This window comes from Dendrobates tinctorius, unplaced genomic scaffold (genome assembly GCF_039654945.1).
Source record: "Dendrobates tinctorius isolate UK_male_01 unplaced genomic scaffold, ASM3965494v1 ptg000140l, whole genome shotgun sequence".
Classification (NCBI taxonomy): Eukaryota; Metazoa; Chordata; class Amphibia; order Anura; family Dendrobatidae; genus Dendrobates; species Dendrobates tinctorius.
The window spans coordinates 14,934,078-14,958,860 of NW_027361808.1; the positions used below are offsets into that span (position 1 = coordinate 14,934,078).

The 24,783-nt window shown below is 45.7% G+C and overlaps 1 protein-coding gene across 2 annotated transcripts in view; it reads left to right on the forward strand.

Annotated features, from left to right (window-relative positions):
• Positions 1 to 24,783, forward strand: part of SPAST (spastin) — a 90,202-nt gene that overhangs the window by 13,877 nt on the left and 51,542 nt on the right. The window contains exons 3-4 of one of the 2 annotated variants that reach the window (XM_073545154.1): positions 3,131 to 3,214; positions 20,699 to 20,794. In XM_073545154.1, the coding sequence (XP_073401255.1) occupies positions 3,131 to 3,214; positions 20,699 to 20,794 (180 nt within the window). The remainder of the gene's footprint in view (positions 1 to 3,130; positions 3,215 to 20,698; positions 20,795 to 24,783) is intronic. The other variant, XM_073545155.1, reaches the window with a different exon arrangement.

Consider the following 24,783-nt stretch of genomic DNA (forward strand, 5'->3'; position numbering starts at 1 on the left):
ACAAAAAAAGTTATATTGTCTGTCTACTTCAGCCGGCGGCCGCTACAATTTTAACGGATCCGTCTAAAAACGGATGCAACGGACGACTATCAGTCAAAATCCGCCGCTAATGCAAGTCTATGGGGGAAAAAAAAACGGATCCGTAAAAAAGGGCTGATCCGTCTTTTATAAAAACGGCAGATTTTGACTGACTTAAAAAAAACTGAAGTGTGAAACAGGCCTTAAGTGCATGTCCGCAGACATTGCATGTGCTACCCACACTTATAGAAACCACATAGACTGAGCCATGTGTTTGTTTTTTTTATTTTTTTTAGCTAAACCATTATTGATGCACATTGGTGACATAATCAACTTGAGACTTTTTGGCATTGAGGAGATGGAACGTCAGTAAGAGGTGGGGACTGGCGGAGACATCTGCTAATTAGGGAGGTGTTATGGAGGTAGTATTTAAAATCTAGATTGCCAAATGGCAAGAATATATATATTTTTTTTTTTATCTGAAATCCTCTTATTTTGAAATGTATCCATGTTTACCTAGTGAGTTTTGTCAATTAAGGGGTTAATTTATGCATCAGTAACATTGGATGGTGTTGCTTTTTAAATGATCTCCCAAGGCTCAGTGTGTTAGACCATCTAAGGGCGCTGTGTACGCCTGTAAGCAATGATTGCATTTTGTATACCCTTTTAATGGATTTCTAGTAAAGAAGAAACAAAGCTTTTGTATTTTCAGTGTTTTTCTTTTTCTTTTTTCTGTGCACTGCTGCGCCCTTGGTTCTTATGGAAGTTAAGATCAGCTGAGCGCAGTGCATGGTTATGTCCGGCTGTCCTATTAAGGCTGTGTTCACACACAGCGTATTTTTAGCGGATTTTCCAATAAAACCGCTAAAAATAAGCTTCCCATTCATTTCTATGCACTTTGCACTTTTTGTGCATACTGATGTGTTTTTTACCGCGAAAAAAACACTTTGCGGTAAACGCAGCATGCGCATTAATTTTGCAGATTTTTCCGCGTTTCTGGCTATTTCTATGCGTCTTGAAAACGCGCGGAAAAAAAACGCATAAAAACCGTGCAGAAAACGCGCAGAAAATAAACACGCGGTTTCTGGGAAGGGAGTCAGGTTTTTCAGCAGAAATTTTCTGCTACGTGTGCACTTAGCCTAAGGCTGTGTGCACACGCTGCGGATTTTGCTGCGGTTCCGCAGCGGTTTTGGCCGCTGCGGACCCGCAGCAGTTTTTGCTGCGGTGTACAGTACAATGATTCCCTATGGGAATCAAAAACCGCAGTGCAGACGGTGCGGAATTTTCCGCGCGGATTATCTGCGGTTTTCAATCCGCAGAAAGAATTGACATGTCAATTCTTTCTGCGGATTCTCCTGCGGTTTGCCATCTCCTCCATTGAGGAGATGAAAAACCGCAGGGCAAAACCGCAGAGCAATCCGCAGGTAAAACCGCAGGTCTTTTGACCTGCGGTTTCACCTGCGGATTGTACAAAATCTGCGCGGATGAATCCGCACCTTTTCCGCAGCGTGTGCACACAGCCTAAGAGTGAATGGAGCGGCAGTGCGCGTGATCGACCTCCCCTCCATTCACAAGGAGTTACTTAGAGACCAGTTTCTTGGGGTCGAGCAGGCAATAGAGTAATGATGAAAATGATAGAAGATGCTCTGCAGGGCAGGTATAGCCGCTAAATAAGCTAGGCTGGATGTGTGTTCATTCTCTGAATTTTCTAATAAACTGGTCTCTGGTCACCTTACTGAAAGGGAATATTTCAGCAGGTTTTTGCTATGTAATCTGACAGCAGCATGAGGTAGGGACAGACCCTGATTCCAGTGATGTGTCACTTGGTGTGCTGGGTGCAGTTATGCTTGAGTCTGTTTTCTCTAGTAGATCTAGCAGAGCCCAGTTGTGGAGCTATGTATAACCTCAACCACATCTAACAGTGCTGGGGGTTTAGTTGGACTACCCTGCAATTGCCATGTTTTGTAATAATCTGCTGATTTTAAAATAATGGTTGTATTGAAACAGCAAAACACAGCCTAGTAAGTGACACATCACTGAAATCTCTGCCTACATTATGGCGCTGATGACAGGTTCCTTTTAATGTGAGTTACCCGATGGCCTTCTTTTTTCATCCTAACTGAAATTAGACATATTGGTCAAACCCAGTATAAAAGATGCAGTGTGATGTATAAGGGACAGATCAAGCATCTTTCTGAACCACAGGGGAGCCAGGAAGCGAGTCTTATGTGAACTGCAAAACACAGCTTAGTCTGTTTGCATCACATCTTGTGCCTTAGTTGGAGATGTACATCTTGAGGGTTCCTGGTTTGCCCGCTCCTTACTTCATCTTGTGGGAAACTGCAGTAATGACTTTCCATGTATGGTGTGACCTCACTGGAACTTCCTTTAGAGGGGTCCGTGATTGTGGCATCTGCCCTTCATAGGCTATGGGCAAGGCCTTATTATACCATCCGTACCAGAAATAAATAGCCATTACTTGCTTACAGCTCCAGCACTGCCTCCAGACAACGATCCCGCTGAGGTGTAGACAGCACAAGACTGCTGAGCCAAGTGATTGACTGCAGCGGTCATGTGCTGAAGACATGGCGTTACCGTTGCTCCTTACCTGGATGTCGTTGGATGACATACTCTGGCCGTGGACATGGGTAGCTTTCCCATAATAAACGCTAAATGTAAAATGAGATGTGAGCAGGCCGTTGGCTGTAGTCAGTGATCATATGTGCCCTAAAATACATAATGACCTCAGCCATTAGTCACTGAGATTCCCTTTTTTCAGTCATTAATGCAGTTGGTAATTGTTAACAAAATGAATAAGTTGCTGGCAATAAACTGCTGGCCCTGAAAATGCAATAATTGGCCATGTTAGAAAATGCATTAAAAAATCCACTATTAAGTAACCTTTGCAAGCATTGGGGTATGTGCACAGGCACTGAAACCTTGTCTCTTGGCCTGAAAAACATGCGTATAGCTTGAAATTTTCCCCATTTTGAAAAAATTGAAACTGCTTCAGATCTGAAAGAAAAAATAAGGAACATGTGCGTGAGATTTTAGAAATGCATTACATATTGTATTTAATAATCACACAAGATATGGTCTGCTTTCTTTGTAGGGGAGCAGTATGACCGAGCACGACGTCTACAAGCAAAGATGATGACAAATTTAATAATGGCAAAGGATCGCCTGCAGTTATTGGGTATGCATGTTGAGGGATCTTAAGTATATTCTTCTACACTGATACTACATTAATCAGTAGAGTTCTGTACCACTCTGCTGACTGCAGTCACACCTGTCGAAGCTTTCTGAGCCCTTAGCAGTTAGGACGCAATGACATACTGTAAAGCCATAGTCTTACAGCATTAAATAACGAAAACACTTAAAACCTTTTAGAAAGGAGAAAGCATTTGCTAAATCCTTGAACAATCCTATACATAGCCCACAGATGAGTGACACTGTAAAAAAAAAAAAAAAAAATAAATAAAAATCACAAGCTACCCAGCCCTTTATTCATCTTCTTGGCCACATGGTAATGTACAGTGCTTAGTCTTGCCAGCTATTCGGGCCCATGAGGACATTTTTGAGCAAAATCTAATTTGGATTCCAGTGAGCGTTTGATATCTGACCCATGGGTGCGAATCTAACTTATATTGTATGGACTTGTGTAGGTAGAGAGTTGTCAGTACTTGTGGTACAAGATTGATCCAGGGCCTCAGAATTCAAGCAGCATTTTACTCTAAAATCATTCCCAAGTCCTTAGGATATGTCTTCAGTATCGGGGATGCACCCACACCGATCATGTGATTGAAGGGGCACAGCTCTGGGAATTTTGTAGCTTCACTTTCTCCCATGCCTGTGATTAGGACAGACCTTGCAGTACCGTCCGTGGCCACTACACTATATACAGCACTTACCGGTGCCACAACCCGCTCATTGTTTCTGGAGCTGAACCCCCACTGATATGGATGACCTGCTCTAAGTATAGGTAGACGGTAATAAAGTCCAGGAAACCCCTGAAGCTTTAGATACCACACCCCCCCTCCCCCCATACTAGTTACCACATTTTGCACAAGGGCCATTAGCCTTATGGTAAGTACTATAAATGCAAAACTGATGCAACATGTGATATTCTTTCCTGGTTTTCTCATAAATACCTTGACTGTATTGGAAATCCATGCTAAGGGTGTACTAAATAAGGCCGTCTTCTTTATTACTGATCACTTCCTTCCTGGGTGCAGCTTTGATACCGCATGAATGCTCTGCTAATACCGATACCATGCCATTTGTAGAAAAAAAATCTGTCATGTTTTTCTTTAGTTTTTGCCATTTGTCTGTTTTGATTACATAGCTGGAAATAATATTTTAAAGGGTCTCAGTGGACCTCATGATGACTGGCGACATTCACTTTGGTGCTCTGCCTGATCCAACTCCACAGCCCTTCATATACTACTGACATACAGTGCCAGTGTGCAGGGGCAGAGCTCTGGCCCCTCTATGTATAGTGGCTGTACGCTACCCCCAGGACCACAAAGCAGTGCTGGCTGACAGTGACATATGAAGACGAGGACACTCAGTGTCTGTGTACATTGAGTTCTCTCCCCCCTCGTCTGCTGTTCTTGTGATCCTGTGTGTGGCGAGCCACTGCAATCACCAGGCCATGGATGAGAACTTGGCCCCTGAACACACTGACACTGGAGCAGCTGGGCACCTGCATACAGTGTGTGCATGGCTAGGGCATTATTAGATCAGACAGCGTTTCAAAGCAAGTGCTGCCAACCACCATGAGGGAAGCAACTCTGCATTGGAATTGAGGGGGAGAAAAGGTGCATCAAAGACTCCATTGCCTTATGTAACACATTTAATATAATCGGAGTACCAGTATACTTTATATAACAGCTAAGTCCCCTTTATAAAGATCTAAATAGTTAAAGTTTGGTATTGGTTTTGATACTCCCTTTAGTGACCATTATCAGGAGAATCAGACTTGGATTTACATGATTTCTTGCATTCCTGATGACAGATTTTCTTTTCTCTAGCTGCATGTATTGTTGACCGCTCTACCACAGCGCATGCTGCTAACTTTCTCCATAATCACTTTTTGATGTTATGAAACTCTAATATTGTATGTACAGCGTGTGTCAGCAGCCTATGGCACTTGGGCCACAGCTGTCTTGTCATATTTGCCTGGCACAGCAGGATCTACCCTTGGGGTATGTTCCCACAACCAGGAATTGCTGCGGTTTTGACGCTGCGTATTTATGCAGTGTCAAAACCTCAACGGCCAGCTGTGACCGCATAGTGGATGGGATTTCTAGAAATTCCATGTCCACTATGTGTATAGATCACCCACGGACACTGACATGTGGCGCGTCTTTCAGGACCGCAGCAAGTCAACTTCTCTTGCGGAGACTGGAAATGCAATCAGTAGAATGTATTGAATGTGGTAAATCTGCACAGTTCAGTGAACACATGCGGCTTTATCTGTATTCAATAGGAGGCAGCGTTTAGGACGCAGCGAACATGCGCTGCTAGTTCCGGATCATGAGCACATAGCCTTGCACACCTCAGATGTTTGTAGGGGAACTGGTCTTATTAGGAGTGATCTCCATGTGGGTCGCTGGACAATTAGCACAGTACTTCTGTCTTATACATGACAGTGCTGTGTCCTCTCCTCTCCCCACATCCTTCTCACTGCTCAGCGATGACTCTATGAAAACAATTGTCAGCCTTCCTTTTGACAGTCGTTGGACTGACACTTGGGGCCTGAAGCAGGGAAGGCACAAACACCACCAGTGAGTCACAGGCTGCAATGTTATGTCTGGTAAAAGATTTCTACCTATTAACCTCAGTGTTTTCTTTAAAGACATGATGTGCTGGTATGTTCATATATGCAGTGTGTTTGGACACACACTCACATTACACAATGTATATATGTTTATTCGGTCGTCCATGACAGCACCACCTGAGAGAGGGGATCCGCCCTTCAGGAACAGGAAACCTACAGATACAAAAGGGCGGCACCTCTCCCACGCATCAGTTGGTTTCCTGTTCCTATAGGACGGGACTTCCTACAGATGGTCCATCATGGAGTCGTCGAGGGATTCCCAGGCCGGCTGACCGACCCAGGTAGCGGGGGGGTCTCCTACCTCGGTCAAGCTCGGGTCCCTGGATGCGCCACGGTGGGGCCGGGTAGGTCACCACGACAGTGGTTGGAGCAGGCGGAGCAGAGGGTCCGGTGGACAGCCGTCTCCATAGGGCCGGCACAAGGTATGTATGACCCCTGGAACCCCTCCTGTTGCATTCACCCGGTCTCCGCTTGCTCCTCTCTCTCTCTCGCCGGGGGCTGGCGGTCGCGCCTGTGCGGCGGGTGCAGGTCGGCGCATGTGGGGGCGGCAGGCATTCCGGAGCCGGGGGCGCCGTGCCGGCTCCTTTCCGCGCGCTCCTGCGGTCTTGATCGCGCGGCGGAAGTGACGCAGCGGAAGGGGCGGGGCCGGGAACGCCGAAACCGGAAGTCGGGTGCCGGCCGGCTTTCCGGGATGCGCCGCCAGTGCTCGGCGGTCTGGGGCGGCGCGTGGTACCCGGGGGGGGGGGGGGGGACGGAACATGTGGGGGGGGAGTCGCGGGGGGGGGGGGGGGACGGAACATGTGGGGGGGGAGTCGCGGGGGGGGGGAGGACCCGGGGGGGAGGTGCCGCGCCAGAGCCCTGCTGACCCGGACACTGTGGGAGGCATTAAAAGCACAGGAGGTGACGCTGCTGGGGTGCTTCTGAAGGCCCAGCAATGGATTCGACAGAAGCCCCCACAGAGCAGCAGGACGAGGCGCAGGAGCGCCCAGAGAAACAGGCCACAGTGAATTCACATGCGAGTGGCCAGCAGAAGAAGAAACGGACGGGCGAACAAAGCCACAGAAGTTCCTCCAGGCTAAAGGACCCTCCTGCCTCCCTCCGTGACCCGGTACCTGCCTCATCTGCATGGGTAAGAGATCTCCGTGAATGTACCCTGATGCAGTGTTTTATTTTGTTCTTTCGCAGGCAAGGAAAGCTACGGGGAAGCAGAAGCACAGGGAATGTGCCCTCTGTAATTGCCCTTTGCCAGACGGCCACCCTAAAAAGTTGTGTCAGCCATGCGTGCGACAAACGTTAGGGGTTGGATAGGGGTACCCTAGGGGTAGATTGACAGGCCCTTACACTCTTCCCCGTCCATACAGGTGGCGGAAGAAACACCGGACTTCACCACAAGCCTGAGGGAGATAATCAGGACAGAAATGAAGGCCCTATCTAAAAAAGACTCCTCTAAGGGAAGAGATGTTAACCTCTCTGGTTCAGAGTCCTCGGCCGCACCTGGAATCGATATCTCCTCAGATTCCCCGGCCTCCACTTCATCATCTTCAGAGGAAGACTCGAGCCGTTTCTGCTTTCCCTTAGACCAGATGGATAAGTTAGTTAAAGCAGTAAGGTCCACCATGGGGGTAGCAGACCAGCGGTAGCGGCCACATGTACGGCCAGATCCTTGATGGTCTGGCTGGATCAGCTGGATTCCCAATTGAAGGATGGAACCTCAAGAGCATACATTCGAAAAGCTTTACCAGTTATCCAAAGTGCTGCTGCTTTTCTGGCTGATGCGTCAGCAGATTCTGCGAGGATGGCGGCTAGGACCGCAGGTTTATCCAACGCAGCTCGAAGGGCTCTCTGGTTAAAATGCTGGCCAGGAGACATCCAGGCCAGATCTCGACTCTGTTCCATTCCTTGTGAGGGCGAATACCTGTTTGGGCCCGTCCTGTATGAACTTTTAGAGAAGGCCGGGGACGATAAAAAGAAGTTCCCCAGTCTGCCGAACCCCTCTTTTAGACGCCCCTTTACCAGGAAAGGATATTTCCGTAGGAGGCCGTCCAGGGATCAGGGCAGATGGGACGACAAAAGGAGAGGTACTGGATTCATGTTCGGAGGAGGGGGGCGCCAGGAAGGTCCAGCACGGGACACTAAAAAGCCGCCCCAATGACTAGTTGCTCCGGTAGGGGGGAGACTAGCTGCCTTCTACCCGGCCTGGGCATTAATCTCTAATAGCAACTGGATACTGGGGGTGGTAACTGCGGGCCTACGACTAGAATTCTCCCGGGTTCCCCAAGATCGTTTTAAGGTCACTCCTCTTAGGTCATCCTCATCAGAACAGTCTGCCCTGGAAGCTGAAGTTCGGGATCTTTGCCATAAAAAGGTCCTAACTAAAGTTCCAGAGGAAGAAAGGGGGAAAGGTTTCTACTCCCCTTTGTTCCTGGTCCGCAAGCCAGACAGTTCCTTTAGGACCATAATAAATCTTAAATCCCTCAATGAATTCCTGGTCACACGTCCGTTTAAGATGGAAACAATTCAACAATAAAATTACTGTTTCAAAACTGCTTCATGGTGGTGTTAGATTTGAAAGATGCCTACTACCATATACCCATTCATGCAGATCATCAGAGTTTTCTCAGAGTGGCAGTGCAGTTAGATGGGTCAGTTCAACATTTCCAGTATGCGGCCCTCCCCTTTGGGGTGGCAGTCGCTCCCCGTGTGTTTACTAAAGTAGTAGCGGAAGTTATGGCCCATCTACGTGAATCAGACATTTTAGTAGTTCCCTACTTAGATGACTTCTTGATTGTAGGGAAAACGGCTAACCATTGTGTGCAACAGCTACAAAGGGCAAGGTCTGCCCTAGAACGGTTAGGATGGCTGCTTAACATTAAAAAATCTCGGTTACAGCCGATGAGAATCCAACAATTCTTGGGCCTCATCCTAGATTCCGAAAAACAGGAATGCCGTCTGCCCCCGGAGAAGCTGGTTCGCCTACACTATCAGGTCCTGAACGCTTCCAATAACCCGACCATGTCCCTCAGGAAAGCCATGTCCCTTCTAGGTTCACTTTCCTCCTGTATCGCGGCGGTCCAGTGGGCCCAGTTTCATTCAAGAACTCTACAGGGCGAGGTCTTAAGGCATCAAAAAATGCTTGGGGGTTACTTAGAGGGCCAGCTAACCTTGTCCCGAAACACAAGGGAGTCCCTAGAATGGTGGCTAGACGAGAATAATTTATCCAGAGGGGTTCCCTGGGAATATGACATATCCCGCATAATCACCACGGATGCTAGCCCTTCCGGTTGGGGGGCTCATATGGGGGAAATTCTGGTCCAGGGCCTATGGGAGCATCATCAGATAGAGATGTCATCCAACTTGAAAGAATTGACAGCAGTAGAGCTGGCGGCTAAAGAACTGCTTGTATATCTACAGGGCCATCATGTGCGAGTGTTCTCCGACAATCTGGTCACTGTAGCGTATATCAACCACCAAGGCGGGACCCGTTCCAAATCCCTGATGAATGTAGCAGAACGGCTGTTCCAGCTAGCAGAGCAGCATTTCCTATCATTAACAGCTCTACATATAAAGGGGAAAGAAAACACCACGGCAGATTTCCTGAGCCGCAATCTCTTAAGGCAAGGAGAATGGTCCCTAAAAAACTCTATCTTCGACCTGATTGTACAGAAGTGGGGACTGCCAGAGATAGATCTCTTCGCCACCAAGGAAAACAGGAAAGTAAGGCAATTTTGCTCACTAAATCCCAGAGAAGACCCCCTGGCGGTAGACTCCTTGCTGATAAAGTGGGATTTCGGGCTATCCTATGCCTTCCCTCCCCTATCGCTATTACCTCTAGTGGTGAGGAAAATCAGGAGAGACAGAGCGAAAGTTATAGTGATCGCTCCGTTTTGGCCCAGGAGGGCTTGGTTCTCATGCCTCAGGACCATGTCAGTGTCCGATCCTTGGGTCCTGCCGGAGATCCCGGATCTCCTATCCCAGGGCCCAGTCTTTCATCCTCAGGTGGCTGGCCTACATCTGACGGCGTGGAGTTTGAACGGACACTGCTGAAAGATAAAGGCTTCTCCCCAGACCTGGTTGACACTCTACTTAAAAGTAGAAAGATCACTACTACCAAGATCTATGTCAGAATTTGGAAGAGATTCCTAAAGAACTCTAGAGTAGTCGCTGGGGGTTCGGCTCCTATAAATCAAATCTTAGAATTTCTTCAGAAAGGTCTAGAAATGGGGCTCTCCACTAGTACCCTCAAAGTACAAGCTTCAGCCTTGGGGGCCCTCTTTAGCTGCAACATCGTGGGTAATTACTGGGTCAGTAGATTCATCAAGGCAGCAGGTAGATCCAGGCCAGTGGTGAAGGATAGATTCATGCCATGGGACTTGAACCTAGTCCTCACAGCCATGACAGAAGCTCCATTCGAACCCATCTCATCAGCCTCTATAAAAAACCTGTCCCTCAAGGTAGCCTTCCTGGTAGCTCTAACCTCAGCTCGTAGAGTAAGCGACATCCAGGCATTATCTAGGCGTCCTCCTTATTTACAGTTTAAGGACGATAGGGTAATACTCAGACCTGACCCGGCGTACTTACCGAAGGTAGTTTTTAGCTTTCATAGAACACAGGAAATAGTCCTTCCATCCTTCCTCCCTAATCCAGCTAATGAGAAGGAAGAGAAATTACACACCTTAGATGCTAGAGAATGCCTTAAAGAATATCTGGCGGTTACTGACCCCTGGAAAAAGGAGAATGCCCTATTTATCTCCCATCAAGGTCCCAGGAAAGGCTGTAGTGTCAAAAAATACACTAGCTAGGTGGATTAGAGAGGCTATTTCAATTGCATACACCTCAAAGGGCAGACCGGCACCTGCAAAACTGAGGGCGCATTCCACCAGAGCCATGGCGTCCTCGTGGGCCGAGAGATCAGAAGTCTCCATTGACCAGATATGTAAGGCGGCTACTTGGTCCTCTCCGAGCACCTTTTATAATCATTATAGGCTAGACTTGGGTGCTTCCACAGACCTCTCTTTTGGTATAAGGGTACTGCAGGCTCTAGTCCCTCCCTAAAATAGTTATTACTCTCTGTAAATCTCTCAGGTGGTGCTGTCATGGACGACAGAATAAAGTCTTAGTTACTCACCGGTTAACGGTATTTTTCGGAGTCCATGACAGCACCCGTATATTCCCCCCCCTTTTGTAGTTTAAATTTGGATATGCACTTCTTTCTCTTATATGTACACTAGTAAGGAATAGTTGTATAAAAAACACTGTGTATAAATTTTGCTATTAACCATTGTGGTCCTCTTGTGCTCTGTAATCCAACTGATGCGTGGGAGAGGTGCCGCCCTTTTGTATCTGTAGGTTTCCTGTTCCTGAAGGGCGGATCCCCTCTCTCAGGTGGTGCTGTCATGGACTCCGAAAAATACCGTTAACCGGTGAGTAACTAAGACTTTCTGTGCGGTTCATATTAGTGTGACCTGGACACACGTCCGGTCAGTGTCCACTGCTGGGTGGATAGAGAGAGAAGAGGGGTTCAGGTTCGATATGTAAAATCTGCAGTAAAAATTTGCCAGCATTAATTGATGGGCAGTGGATCTTCATCTTGGCATATAGTAGGTGTGATATCACAAAGGACCTCCTCTCACTATCATTACAGGGGGTGGCAAGTTTAAAATGATTTTTCCATCACACTCCGAACGCCAATTGGGGGTACGGTATGTTGTTTGTATATAAAAGCACTCAATTTTTCCCATTACAATATATTGTGCTGTGAACAAGTCTATGATGGAAGTTTTAAAGCGAACCTGTCAGCAGTTTTGGCTGATATAAGATACAGCCACTGGCTTTCCGACCTGAAAGACAAATACGTTTTATTATAGTCACCCAGGGGCGGTCCGGTCCGATGGGTTTTTCAGGTCCGGGTCCAGCGCCTCCCATCTTCTTGCGATGCTGCCCGGCATCGCAATCCTGCGCAGGTGTACTTATCTGCCCTGTTGAGGGAAGAGAGCAAAGTACTGCAGTGAGCAGGTGTCGGGGAAAGGTCAGAGAGGCCCCAGCGCCTGCGCACTGCAGTGTTTTGGTCTGCCCTCAACAGGGCATATAAGTATGCCTGCGCATAACGTGATACCCAGGAGCCATGAAACAAGCAGGAGGGCGGCATTGCAAGAAGATGGGAGGCGCCAGACCGGGTCCTGTGACACCTATCGGATCGAACACCCCCCACCCCCGGTGAGTATAATAAGAAAAATAACTTATCTTTCAGGTTGGATCGGGGGCTTATCTGCAGCATTATAATATACTCTAGATAAGTCCTGAAAGGCAGTGTCTGTATCTTAAATCGGCCAAAAACTTCTGACAGGTTCGCTTTAAAGTGTTTGTTCTTCTGCTGCCTGGAAATCTCCATCCTGCATCTGTCATAGAAATTTTCAGGTGTGTGGTTTTTTTTTAAATCATTTTTATTTTAAAGTTGGTTGTGTGATGAATTTGTTTGTGTGAAGGCATATGAGGTCTGGTAAAAATTCTAGCATCTCCTCTGTGTAGTCAGTGTCAACAACTCTTACGTTATCAGTGGATACGTGTACATATTCATACATTGATAACTGGGGATATGAATACAGTGTTTTTTTATTTTATAGATGTAGTAAAAAGTTTTAGTAGCCTCTCGTGAGGCTAAACATCAAAAAAATCTGCTCCATATAGAACACTCCAGGATGCCGTACAATGCATTATTTTTTATGTAGCACATGAATGAGTTCCTTTTCAATCCCTATGTAACTGCACTGTACAAATGAAATATCCTTAACTATTCAGTGTCCAGTGATCAGTGGAGTGATTGATTTACATTAGTCCCCATAGGTTAGACTATCTGCTTTCTATACTGCACTGCTTCTCCAATTTTGGCACTGTTACCAAAGGCAACCCTGATGGAATCAGTAGTGGCGGTGTGTGAATCTGTACTTGGAGACACCAACCAATCTTCTCTAAAAAAAAAAAAAAATTGTAGTGTGAAAATACTTTTTTATTGCAATTATATTTTTTCTCAAAAGGAATGTACCAAGTTTGGAAGTTATCACCACTCCATTCATACAGAGCATTTCAGAGGCCTGATTCTCATGATCGGTGGATAGGGTATAAGTCATCCATACATCTGCAAATTTATTCATAAGAGAGTGCCAAAGTCCAGCCAAATGCTGCATTTTGCATTCTGTGGCGCTCCCATCATGAATGAATCATGCAGTCCTGCGCATGTTTTGACATCACTCCATTCACACACCTGTTTAGAGCCCCAGTTCTTGGACTCAATGGAGGTCCTAGCGATCGGCAAGTTATTCCCTATTCTGTGGATAGGGGATAACTTCTGAACTTGGTACAATCCCTTTAACTTTAAGGCATTTGTGTCAGAAATCTATGTTGAAAGTAGGGTTCAGTTGCACCTAATCAGTAGCAATCCTGAGTGTTTTCTTGATAAGAGGGAAAGATGCAGCTGTCTGATACTTATTTGCGTCTAAACTGCCAAAGAATTGGGCAAGTTGGAATTTAACATGTTTGATCTTTCCCCACGCTGTTGAGAGATTCTGTGCATCTCCATACATATTAGAAAGTTAGCAGATCCACCAAACTTGGTGGGTGAGGCCAGCGTTTGCCTATTGTATATGCCCACCCTAAGGGTCCCGTCACACCAGACGATGCACCAGCGATCCCGACAACGATACGATCTGGTCAGGATCGCTGGTGCATCCCTACATGATCGCTGGTGAGCTGTCAAACAGGCGGATCTCACCAGCAATCGGGACCAGCGAGGACGCTGGTATCCAAGGTAAATATCGGGTAACTAAGCTCGTGCGGCACTTAGTTACCCGCTGTTTACCTTGGATACCAGCTCCCAGAGCGAGCACGCTGGTATCCAGGGTACACAGCAGGTAACTAAGCTCTGCGCGTGCTTAGTTACCCGATATTTACCTTGGATACCAGCTCTCAGCGTCTGCTTACAGCGCTGGGAGCTCGCTGATCGCTGGTCTCCCACTGCCACACGCAGCGATGTGTGCTGGCTAGCAGGAGACCAACAATCAAAAAATGGCACAGGACATTCCTGCACGATCAGCGATACCCGGCGGGGGGGGGGGGCGGTCGCTGATGCGTCACAAAATCAGCGATCTCGCTATGTGTGACAGGGCCTTAAGACTTGAGCAGATCTGGTGGCCTGTTTAGTTGCCATCAGTATTCAAGTATGTCACGAGAAGACACACAACCCCCACTGTGGTTCACAGAGGATCTTGTGTACATGCTTCACCGTAAGCATAGGATGCTGGCTCTTTGCTGCCTGGTTTGTTGGCTTGCATCTAATCTGTTTTGTTGATCTGACTTAATATTTACATTTTTAGAGAGAAAGTTTAACATTTTGTATGGTGATTTGCTCCATTTAGAGCATAAAAAGCCAAAATGAACAGTGGGTTAGGGTCTCCTTCACCTTCTAGGAGGTTGTCCATTACATTATCATTGATGACCTATGCTAAGGATAGGTCATCAATGTCTGATCAGTCTAGGTCTGACACCAAGCACTCCTGCCAATCAGTTGTTATCTGTCAACTTTGGCTGGAAATGCTCAATTGTGGCGCTGCTCAGTCTTCTGACAGTGGCCGCGACTGGGTACTGCACATCTGCCTCCTATTGATTTAAATAGGAGAATGTAGGTCAGAACACACTGAACCAAGGCAATATTAGTATTGATATATATGTGCACACAGCGGAATGGCAGACCATTCGGATAGATGATACAGTAACACCAATAGAGAAAAGATAGAATAAAGGTCAAGGGGGAGTCAAAGGATAAAATGAAAGAGATTGAAAATAAAACTTACCGTATATACTCGAGTATAAGCCGACCAGAGTATAAGCTGACCCCCCCCCTAATTTTGCCACAAAAAACTGGGAGAACGTATTGACTCGAGTATAAGCCTAGGGTGGGAAATGCTCCATAGATTATTCCCCCATATGGTGTCCCCATAAGAAGCTCCATAGATTGTTCCCCCATGCTGCTGCTGCATGTAAAAATAAAAAAAGACATACCTCTCCGTTGCTGGGTGTCAGGTGCCGGTGTCGCTGCTGGCACCTGAGATACTCACGTGTCCTGCGTCCATGGCTGCTCACCGCTATCTGGCACGTCATCAGTCAGTGACGTTCAGACTGCAGGCGGCGCGCACTAACCACGTCACCGCACCCTCTGCTGTCTGAAGTCACTGACCGATGACAGACAGCAGCAAGCAGCCATGGACGCAGGACAGGTGAGTATCGCTATACTTACCCGTCCTGACGCTGTGTCTTGAGCCCCCAGCTTCTCCGCGCTCTCTCTTCCTGCCTTCAGCGGTCATGTGGTACCGCTCATTAAAACTCATGAATATGCGCATATGACCTGACACCCCCACCCCCCCTTCCCCTCTGACCCCCTTTGTATATGACTCGAATATAAGACGAGGGGGGGACTTTCAGCCCAATTTTTGGGGCTGAAAATCTCGGCTTATATTCAAGTATATACGGTATTTAGGACAATTGGTGACGTGGTGGCACAACTAACAGCAAAAATCCATAAGACCTATACAATGAGAATACATGTAGACTAGTACACAAAGATAAGGACTGGTAATGTTGAGTAGCTATAATCAGGCATTTGAAATCACACAGGCCCATGTTGTCCCCGTCCCCATGAACTAGATGGGATTTTTTACTAATATGACCCTGGACGGAGGAAAGGAATATTTTCTACAAGTCCAATATTTCTAATGATACCCGTGACCTGCTGGGGTAAGTGACGGAGTCAGCGACTTTGTGCTCCGTCACAACTCCTAACAGTATGGGTGTCTTGAGAACACCAATTCTGTTAGAAGACAAGGCAGCCCACAACCAGACAGGCCCTTCTGGCATTTGCCAGAATTGCCAGATGGCCAGTCCAGTCCTGGCTATAATATAAAATAAATGGAATAGTGTCTAAGCGAACAGGTCTTGCCAAGTATAGGACTAATAAGAGTATATAGAAATAAAGAGCAAATAGTCCGAATCAATGGACCTGGAGGTATGTATCATTGGTGTAGTAGTGTAGATGTGCGAAGGTGCTAAAAAGATAAAGGAAATGATAGCACAAAGGTAAGTATATGCCAAAATTGGAAAAGGGTACACTAGGGGTTAAGCACACATGTGAAGACCTAGATACAAGTGTTGTAATAACATGTCCCTTGGTGTGATACTGAGCATATAGGCAATGTGGTGAACCCATGGTAAGAGAAGAGCATGCATAATTGCCTGATGGTGAGCTGTGTAGGTGTGCGCCATGTGTCTATTGGTATTACTAGCAGGGCTGTGGAGTCTGAGTCGGTGCTCGTTTTGGTGGAATCAGAGTTGGTATAATATGGACCGACTCCGACTTCTAAAATATATAATAAATTGGATACAGTAGTTGAATGCAGAATATTTTTTCATAGGAATTTGGGAAAGTTATGAAATGCCCTATAAATGACAGTTCTATTCCTGATCTAAGGCTACATTCACACACAGCATTTTTGCTGCGTTTTTTGTGGATATGTTTTTCAGCTGCAAAAGCCGATCAGATTTTTAAAAAACCGCATCACCTGAAAGGTTTTTGAGCTCATAGATAATGTTTTCAATATCAAAAGCAGATTAGAAATTTGCTCTATCTATCCATTTATCCATATCTGTCTACATGTCTTATCTGTACCAAAAAGAATGAAAGCTGGGTAGCACACAGACTAACACTTCCTGCAGGCAAAGGAGGAGGAAAGAGCGTCTCAAACATCATTAACTAGATATTTTGTAAGTGACAGTTACTGTAACAATGACAGCAGATATGTCTAAAAGACAACTCATACAGCTTGTTGTGAAGGACGGTGTACCATTAACATTATTTGCACAACCAGCTTTTACAGCTCTTAATGGAGAAATGGCCTCAAACTTGGTGTTTCTCTGGAAAGATAAAGTATTAGAAAATTAGTGATTGAAGAAGCCCTTAAACAAAAGGAAGATCTTAAAAAGACGCTTCATGTTTCTTAAAATGGATGCCTGCACACGTCAGAGTGAACTATTTTGCCATCAATGTTCGATATGTTTGTGACAACAAAAATTGTTACCAACACGCTGGCAGTAAAAGATACTAAAAAGCTCATCACAGCAGCCAGTTTCTCTAGGCCTTAGTGGAAAAAGTTCTGCAAGATTACGAACTCAAAAAAGAACAGGTTCTTGCTATTGTAACGGACAATGCTTCAAACATAAGTACAATTACACTGATGAATGAGAGTAATGAACAACAGCTAGAGGGACATTTAGGATTCAGTATGTTTGAGATGGAAGGCCACAGTGCTGTTCATGTAACTGAGGAACAAACAGATATTGCAACAGAAGAACAGCAAAATTATACAGTAGAAATAGATCTTGTTGAAGCTGCTTCAAAACACTTTCCTATTCATCACATGCGCTGTGTTGTGCACATGTTGCAGCTGGCAATAAGAGATAGTCTGCAAGAGGGACATGCTGGAAATCTGATTGGAAAAGTGAGGAAATTTGGTTATTGCCGTCAGAACCCCTAAAATTGATTCCATCTTGAAGAGATGTGCTGGAAAAGGGCAATTGTTGATCAACTAAATCCGTTTCTTATAGATATGGCGAACCCTCAGGTAACCCTAAATGAAGGTCAACGGACACAGGTGGTTGAATTGAAGGAATTGCTTAATCACCCATTTACTGTGACTAAAAAATTACAAGCTGAGGGTTTAACTCCTGGCATTTTCATGAGGGAGCGGAAGAACTTGCTATTTTGCTGTTTAATCGCAGATGGCATTTCTGCTTCAATGAAACGGAGAGAGACACAGCTATTGGAAAATAAAATTTTTCTGGCAGCTGTTTATGTGGACCCAAGTCTTCGTATATTGCTTGATGATCAACAGCTTACTAAAGGAAAAGAAGCTCTGACTGAGGTAGCAGTTAGGATGAGTGGCCTACAGGAGGACTGCCAGCTGCAAGAGGACTCGGGTCCTGACAGTGCTACTGCTGCCATATCTTCATCCTCATCAGATGAGGAGTTTGACTTTGACAAGTATTTGTATGACATGGAGCAGGCAAAGCATTGCCGCAAGAAAAAGATTTCACTCTGTCTCCTATAGCAAGCAGATTGACCATATTTCAGCAAAACGTTTCACTTGCTCTCAAAGAAAAAGAAAAATTCAACCGTTAATCAAAACTGACTGTGCATGAGGCAATTCCTCTATACCCGGAAATTGTTAGAGATGTTGCCCATGTGGTTACGGCTTTGCCTCCAACCCAAGTTACTATAGAGAGGTCGTTCTATGGCCTTAAAATTATTAGGTCAGATTTGAGGTCATCTATGAAGGAGGATCTGATGGAGGCAACTCTATTTCTTAGAACAAATTCATAGACTGCACAAATGTTGTTTAGTATGTTTTTGTTGAAAACTGTTTTTTGCCACTTATAGTTTATTATATAGTGTGTGTGTATATGTATGTATGTGTGTGTATGTATATATATATATATATATATATATATATATATATATATATATATATATATATATATATATATATTCGATATTACATAGTGTATTACATGTTTACAATTTACTAGTTTTTTGTGTTCTAAAGTTGTATTCCAATAAATATTATGTTCTATCTAAATATCTTGATTTTTTTGTATCATAAAAATGATTTAATGTCTGATGTTCACATTGTACTACAATAAATTTTTCACTTAAATATAAGCAATATATGTCGGAGTCGGTGTAAGGGAAATTGAGGAGTCGCAGGTTTGGCTTACCGACTCCACAGCCCTGATTACTAGAAGGAGGATGTAGAGCAGCTCCGCAATTGAGCATTGTCGGCCGCTGACGCAGAGAGCAGCTGATCGGCAGCACTGCTGGGTGTCGGACCCCAAACTGATCAGACATTGATAATCAATGATAAAGTAGTGAATAACCTCTTAACCATAGCCTTGCTCCATGCTGCTAACACGTCTTTGTGAGCTTTGCATGCTCCGTGTTTGTTTTCTTGCATTTGCATCACATTTATGCACAGTATTTTATTTTTCCTTAGTACCAAACATTCACTTGTTGTCTGTCTTCCTATATTTACGGCAACTCACCTGTGTCTGTAAGAGATTGAGCCCGTTATCGATATAAAGTGTAGAGCTACAGAATTTTCTTGCTCCATTTATTTCCTCATGTTTTCATCTCCACTTCCCACCTTCATAATTTGAGCATTGTGCATTGAATGCTTGTGTAAAGCGCGCTACAGACACAAAGTATTTTTGTTTTGATGGTCATTTAAATTGTTGTATCTCCCCCTTTCTGCCCCCTGATTGTTATTTGCTAATTATCATGGCACCCAAACAGATAATAAACAGGAAAATACACTGACCGCAATGATTGTGAAATATCCTTATCCATGACAGATACTGTATAAAACAGCATGTACAGATAATGTCATGCAACTCCCATAGGTTAACATGTGGTGGGGCTAACTCTGCACATAAATCTATGCAGCTATACGTTTTACACAAGAGTTTATGGTAGCTTGCTCAGCAGCTATTCCTCCAGACTGCCCTCCCATCCATGCACATGTTCTCAATTTGGAGAATGGAGCAAGCGTCTGATAAAAACTTAGCAGCAGGGAAATTCTCATGTTATCCGTTTGTTTTAGTTAAACTGCATGAAAATAAGCAAGTTTGCCATTGACTTAATTTTTCTATTTGCTTCCATGCTTCTACAATGAGAACCTTTCGGTTACATGGTGTGCAGCTTGTTTCCTCAGAGCTTGGCCACCAGTTTTGGGCAGAGTAGCTCCATTCCAGGAGATTATTTACCTCCTAACAGTTCAATTGGCTCTCTCCACTTAATTTTTATACAGCAGTTAGCTGCTCTCCTGCCTATTGACAAAGCTCTTGGCAATCCTGTGTAATAACATTCCACCAGCTCCCATCGGCAGTTTCCAGAGCAGTTCTCCTATTCAGGGCTCTTACTTTCCTGAGCGGTATGCTTGTTCAAAGGCCCTGTTATCGCTATGTAATTATAGTGGTGCTAGTCTACAGTTAGATGAAGCATTGACAGACCATTAATGTGTAGTAACAGGCAAAGACTCCTGACCAGAACTATCACTCAAGGAGGAACACACTCCTCCTGAGCAACTAGGAAGGCGGCTACAGAGATGAGCGCTGCTCAAGACACAACTTGAGAATCCCAGTTGCCTTATCTCTCTCCAGCAGTGCACCACCCTCCTGCACTCACTGGCTTGAACTGTCTCCAGTGCTGCAAGCAGATATAACCTTGCAGCAGCGGTTTTTAACTAAGGCAATGAGCAGTAAACTTTCAAAATTAAGAAAGGAGAGATTTTAAATTGCTACATTTCTTGTTATAACAAACACTTTGCAAATTTTCCTTTAAGAAAAGGCGGTGGGACATGTTAGTCCAACTCTATCTTCCCCCCCCCCTCACATATAGCATTGTGAGTTGTCATATAGTTACCAGGTTCAGCTGACTTTAGTGTGTGTGACCAGCTTACATTTATGTTTTAGTCTATAGTTAGTTTTGTGCTGATCTTGTGGAGAACCATGTATAGGGATTGCCATGCACATATGTAATCCATAATGGTTCACCGCCCTATTTCGCACACAAAAGTGGTCACATCTAGCTCGCTTTCAGTGCACCTATTTCCACCTATTTAACTGTTTAGGAAAACCAAACTCATTTGACATTAGTGTGTGTAGTGACATCAGTGGCTGTAGTTTTGTTTTTGTTCATTTTGTTTTTTATTTTATTTCTACCTTTTTCCTCTGTTTGCATAGCAACACTGCAAGCAGATATGCAAGGTCAGAACAAGCCAATGGAAGTGTGTAGTGAGAGTACTAACCTACCTTGCCGCAATGGACATCTCAAGTCAGGTGGGTTTAGCTTTAATAATGCAATGTCTTGCTTGGAAATGCGATTTAGAGAAAATAAAAGATTATCTTTAGAATTTTGCAACTAAATAATTCAGTATTGTGGATAAAATAAGAGATTAATTTGGTTGGGCACTCCAGGGCACTAGTGACAAAGCAAAGCAAAAGCCTATATATATATATATATATATATATATATATATATATATATATTTTTTTTTTTTTTTTCATAATCCATGTACTTTTGGGTAAATTTTTTTTTTGCAATTGGTTTCATTTAAAAACTTTTGACCCGTTTTGTCTATTATAGCCTGTTCCATTGATGTCTTCCATCAAATATGGCTGGGTGTTGTTGATAAAAAATATAAAACGTAATATTTTATTTTTTTGTGTAGGGGATATGGGCATCCCCAGCCTCATCAAATTTATTATAAATTGTAATATATGCCAGAAAGTGTTGTAAATTATAAGAGAAATTTACTCCAGTTTAAAAGGGACTTGACATAATCAAATAGGCTATTAATCAGACACCATGCTTCTGCAGGCAGTTGAATATTTGTTTTTATTTTATATGGGGCCCTGAAGTAATCTGGTGTTGGTCAGTAGTGGACAACACCTTTAAGGAAACCAGTCAGCTACGCTAGCCCCCTTAAATCACCATTATGACTTTATTGCACCCAGTTGCTACATTCTAACAAGTCCTGTTTTGTGGCTGATGAGTAACTATAAAATTACCGTATATATTCTCAGATAAGCTGAGTTCTTCAGTCCATTTTTTTGGGCTGAAAGTCCCCCTCTCGGCTTATACGCGAGTCATATACTGGGGAGTCGGTGGGGGAGGGGGAGCAGGGGTGTTAGGTCATACTTACCCCCTCCTGGCACGCTCTCTGCAGCCCCCCCCCGCTTCTCCCAGGTCTCAGGCTCCTTCCTGCAGTGGTCATGTGGTATCGCTCATTAAAGTCATGAATCTGTGCATATTTATGACTTTAATGAGCGGTACCACGTGACCGCTGCAGGAAGGAGCCTGAGACCGGGAGAAGGGGCTGCACAGAGACTGTGCCAGGAGGGGGTAAGTCTATGCCATATTTAGCAATCTCCGGTCCATCGCTGCGCGCTGCTCTGCTGTCTTCTGTCCTCTGTCTGTGATGTTCAAGCAGAACAGTTCATTTTCTGGTCTACCAGTTGAGTTCTCCTTCCAGGCTCCCTCTGGTGGTAACAGGAGGTAGTGAGGCTGATTTAATCAGTAGAGATCTGCCACCTGATAATGAGGATGACGATTGGACCTCGGGAATCTCAGATTGGATTTAAGACAGCCGACGCCCTACTCTGGTTCTGGTGATTCCTTCTGCTTGTCAGGTCTTGGTTCTCAGCTCTGTTCCAGTCAGCTCAAGCTAAGTTTTTCTCCTAATGTTCACACTTGATTTTGTTGTTCTATTCAGTTTTTTGTGTGGTCAGCCAGCCCCGGCTGGGGCTGTGCTGAATTTCCGCTCTTATCTGTATTTGCCAATTTGCTTTTTGTCCCTTATTAGATTGGCCTCTTTTTGCTCTGTCTCAGAATATATCAGAGTGCTGATATAGTGGGAGAAGTCTAGTGACTTCAGGGTTAATTTTATCAGATGTTTTGGACATTATTTTGTAGGGTTTTGGGCAGATTGCAGACAGTGACTTTCCTTTCCTCTCCATTCTAATTAGTTTGGGCCCCATCGTTTGTTCAGCCTGTTTTCCAGCCTGTTTGTATTTTCATCTTGTTTCACCGTCAATACATGTGTGGGGGCTGTCTATTCCTTTGGGGTCTGCTCTGGGGCAGTTAGTTTTCCCTTTTTCTTGCTTTAGGCTTATTTAGTCCTCCGGCCGTGACGAGGCGTCTAGGTTCATCGTAGGTACGCTCCACGGCTGCTGCTAGTTGTGTGGTTAGGATCAGGAATCTGCATAGTTACCAACCTCTCTGGTTTTTCTGGGGCTTAGCTTGTTTTAGGTTTTTTCCTCCTTGGTGACCCATTCATAACAGGGGGTATTCTATGGAGCACCTTATGGGGACAGCATATGGGGGGGGGTATACTATGGAGCACCTTATGGGGGTATACTATGGAGCACCTTATGGGGGCAGCATATGGGGGGGGTATACTATGAAGCACCTTATGGGGGGTATACTATGGAGCACCTTATGGGGGCAGCTTATGGGGGGTATACTATGGAGCACCTTATGGGGGCAGCATATGGGGGCATACTATGGAGCAGCATATGGGGGCATACTATGGAGCACCTTATGGGGGCATACTATGGAGCACCTTATGGGGGCATACTATGGAGCACCTTATGGGGGCATACTATGGAGCACCTTATGGGGGCATACTATGGAGCACCTTATGGGGGCATACTATGGAGCACCTTATGGGGGCATACTATGGAGCACCTTATGGGGGTATACTATGGAGCACCTTATGGGGCAGCATATGGGGGGTATACTATGGGGCAGCATATGGGGGGGTACATATGGGGGGTATACTATGGGGCAGCATATGGGGGGGTATACTATGGAGCACCTTATGGGGGCATACTATGGAGCACCTTATGGGGGCATACTATGGAGCACCTTATGGGGGCATACTATGGAGCACCTTATGGGGGCATACTATGGAGCACCTTATGGGGGGTATTCTATGGAGCATCTTATGGGGGCAGCATATGGGGGGGTATACTATGGAGCACCTTATGGGGGCAGCATATGGGGGGGTATACTATGGAGCACCTTATGGGGGCAGCATATGGGGGGGGTATACTATGGAGCACCTTATGGGGGCAGCATATGGGGGGGTATACTATGGAGCACCTTATGGGGGCAGCATATGGGGGGGTATACTATGGAGCACCTTATGGGGGCAGCATATGGGGGGGGTATACTATGGAGCACCTTATGGGGGCAGCATATGGGGGGGGTATACTATGGAGCACCTTATGGGGGCAGCATATGGGGGGGGGTATACTATGGAGCACCTTATGGGGGCAGCATATGGGGGGGGTATACTATGGAGCACCTTATGGGGGCAGCATATGGGGGGGGTATACTATGGAGCACCTTATGGGGGCAGCATATGGGGGGGTATACTATGGAGCACCTTATGGGGGCAGCATATGGGGGGGGTATACTATGGAGCACCTTATGGGGGCAGCATATGGGGGGGGTATACTATGGAGCACCTTATGGGGGCAGCATATGGGGGGGGTATACTATGGAGCACCTTATGGGGGCAGCATATGGGGGGGGTATACTATGGAGCACCTTATGGGGGCAGCATATGGGGGGGGTATACTATGGAGCACCTTATGGGGGCAGCATATGGGGGGGGTATACTATGGAGCACCTTATGGGGGCAGCATATGGGGGGGGTATACTATGGAGCACCTTATGGGGGCAGCATATGGGGGGGGTATACTATGGAGCACCTTATGGGGGCAGCATATGGGGGGGGTATACTATGGAGCACCTTATGGGGGCAGCATATGGGGGGGGTATACTATGGAGCACCTTATGGGGGCAGCATATGGGGGGGGTATACTATGGAGCACCTTATGGGGGCAGCATATGGGGGGGGGTATACTATGGAGCACCTTATGGGGGCAGCATATGGGGGGGGTATACTATGGAGCACCTTATGGGGGCAGCATATGGGGGGGGTATACTATGGAGCACCTTATGGGGGCAGCATATGGGGGGGGTATACTATGGAGCACCTTATGGGGGCAGCATATGGGGGGGGTATACTATGGAGCACCTTATGGGGGCAGCATATGGGGGGGGTATACTATGGAGCACCTTATGGGGGCAGCATATGGGGGGGGTATACTATGGAGCACCTTATGGGGGCAGCATATGGGGGGGGTATACTATGGAGCACCTTATGGGGGCAGCATATGGGGGGGGTATACTATGGAGCACCTTATGGGGGCAGCATATGGGGGGGGTATACTATGGAGCACCTTATGGGGGCAGC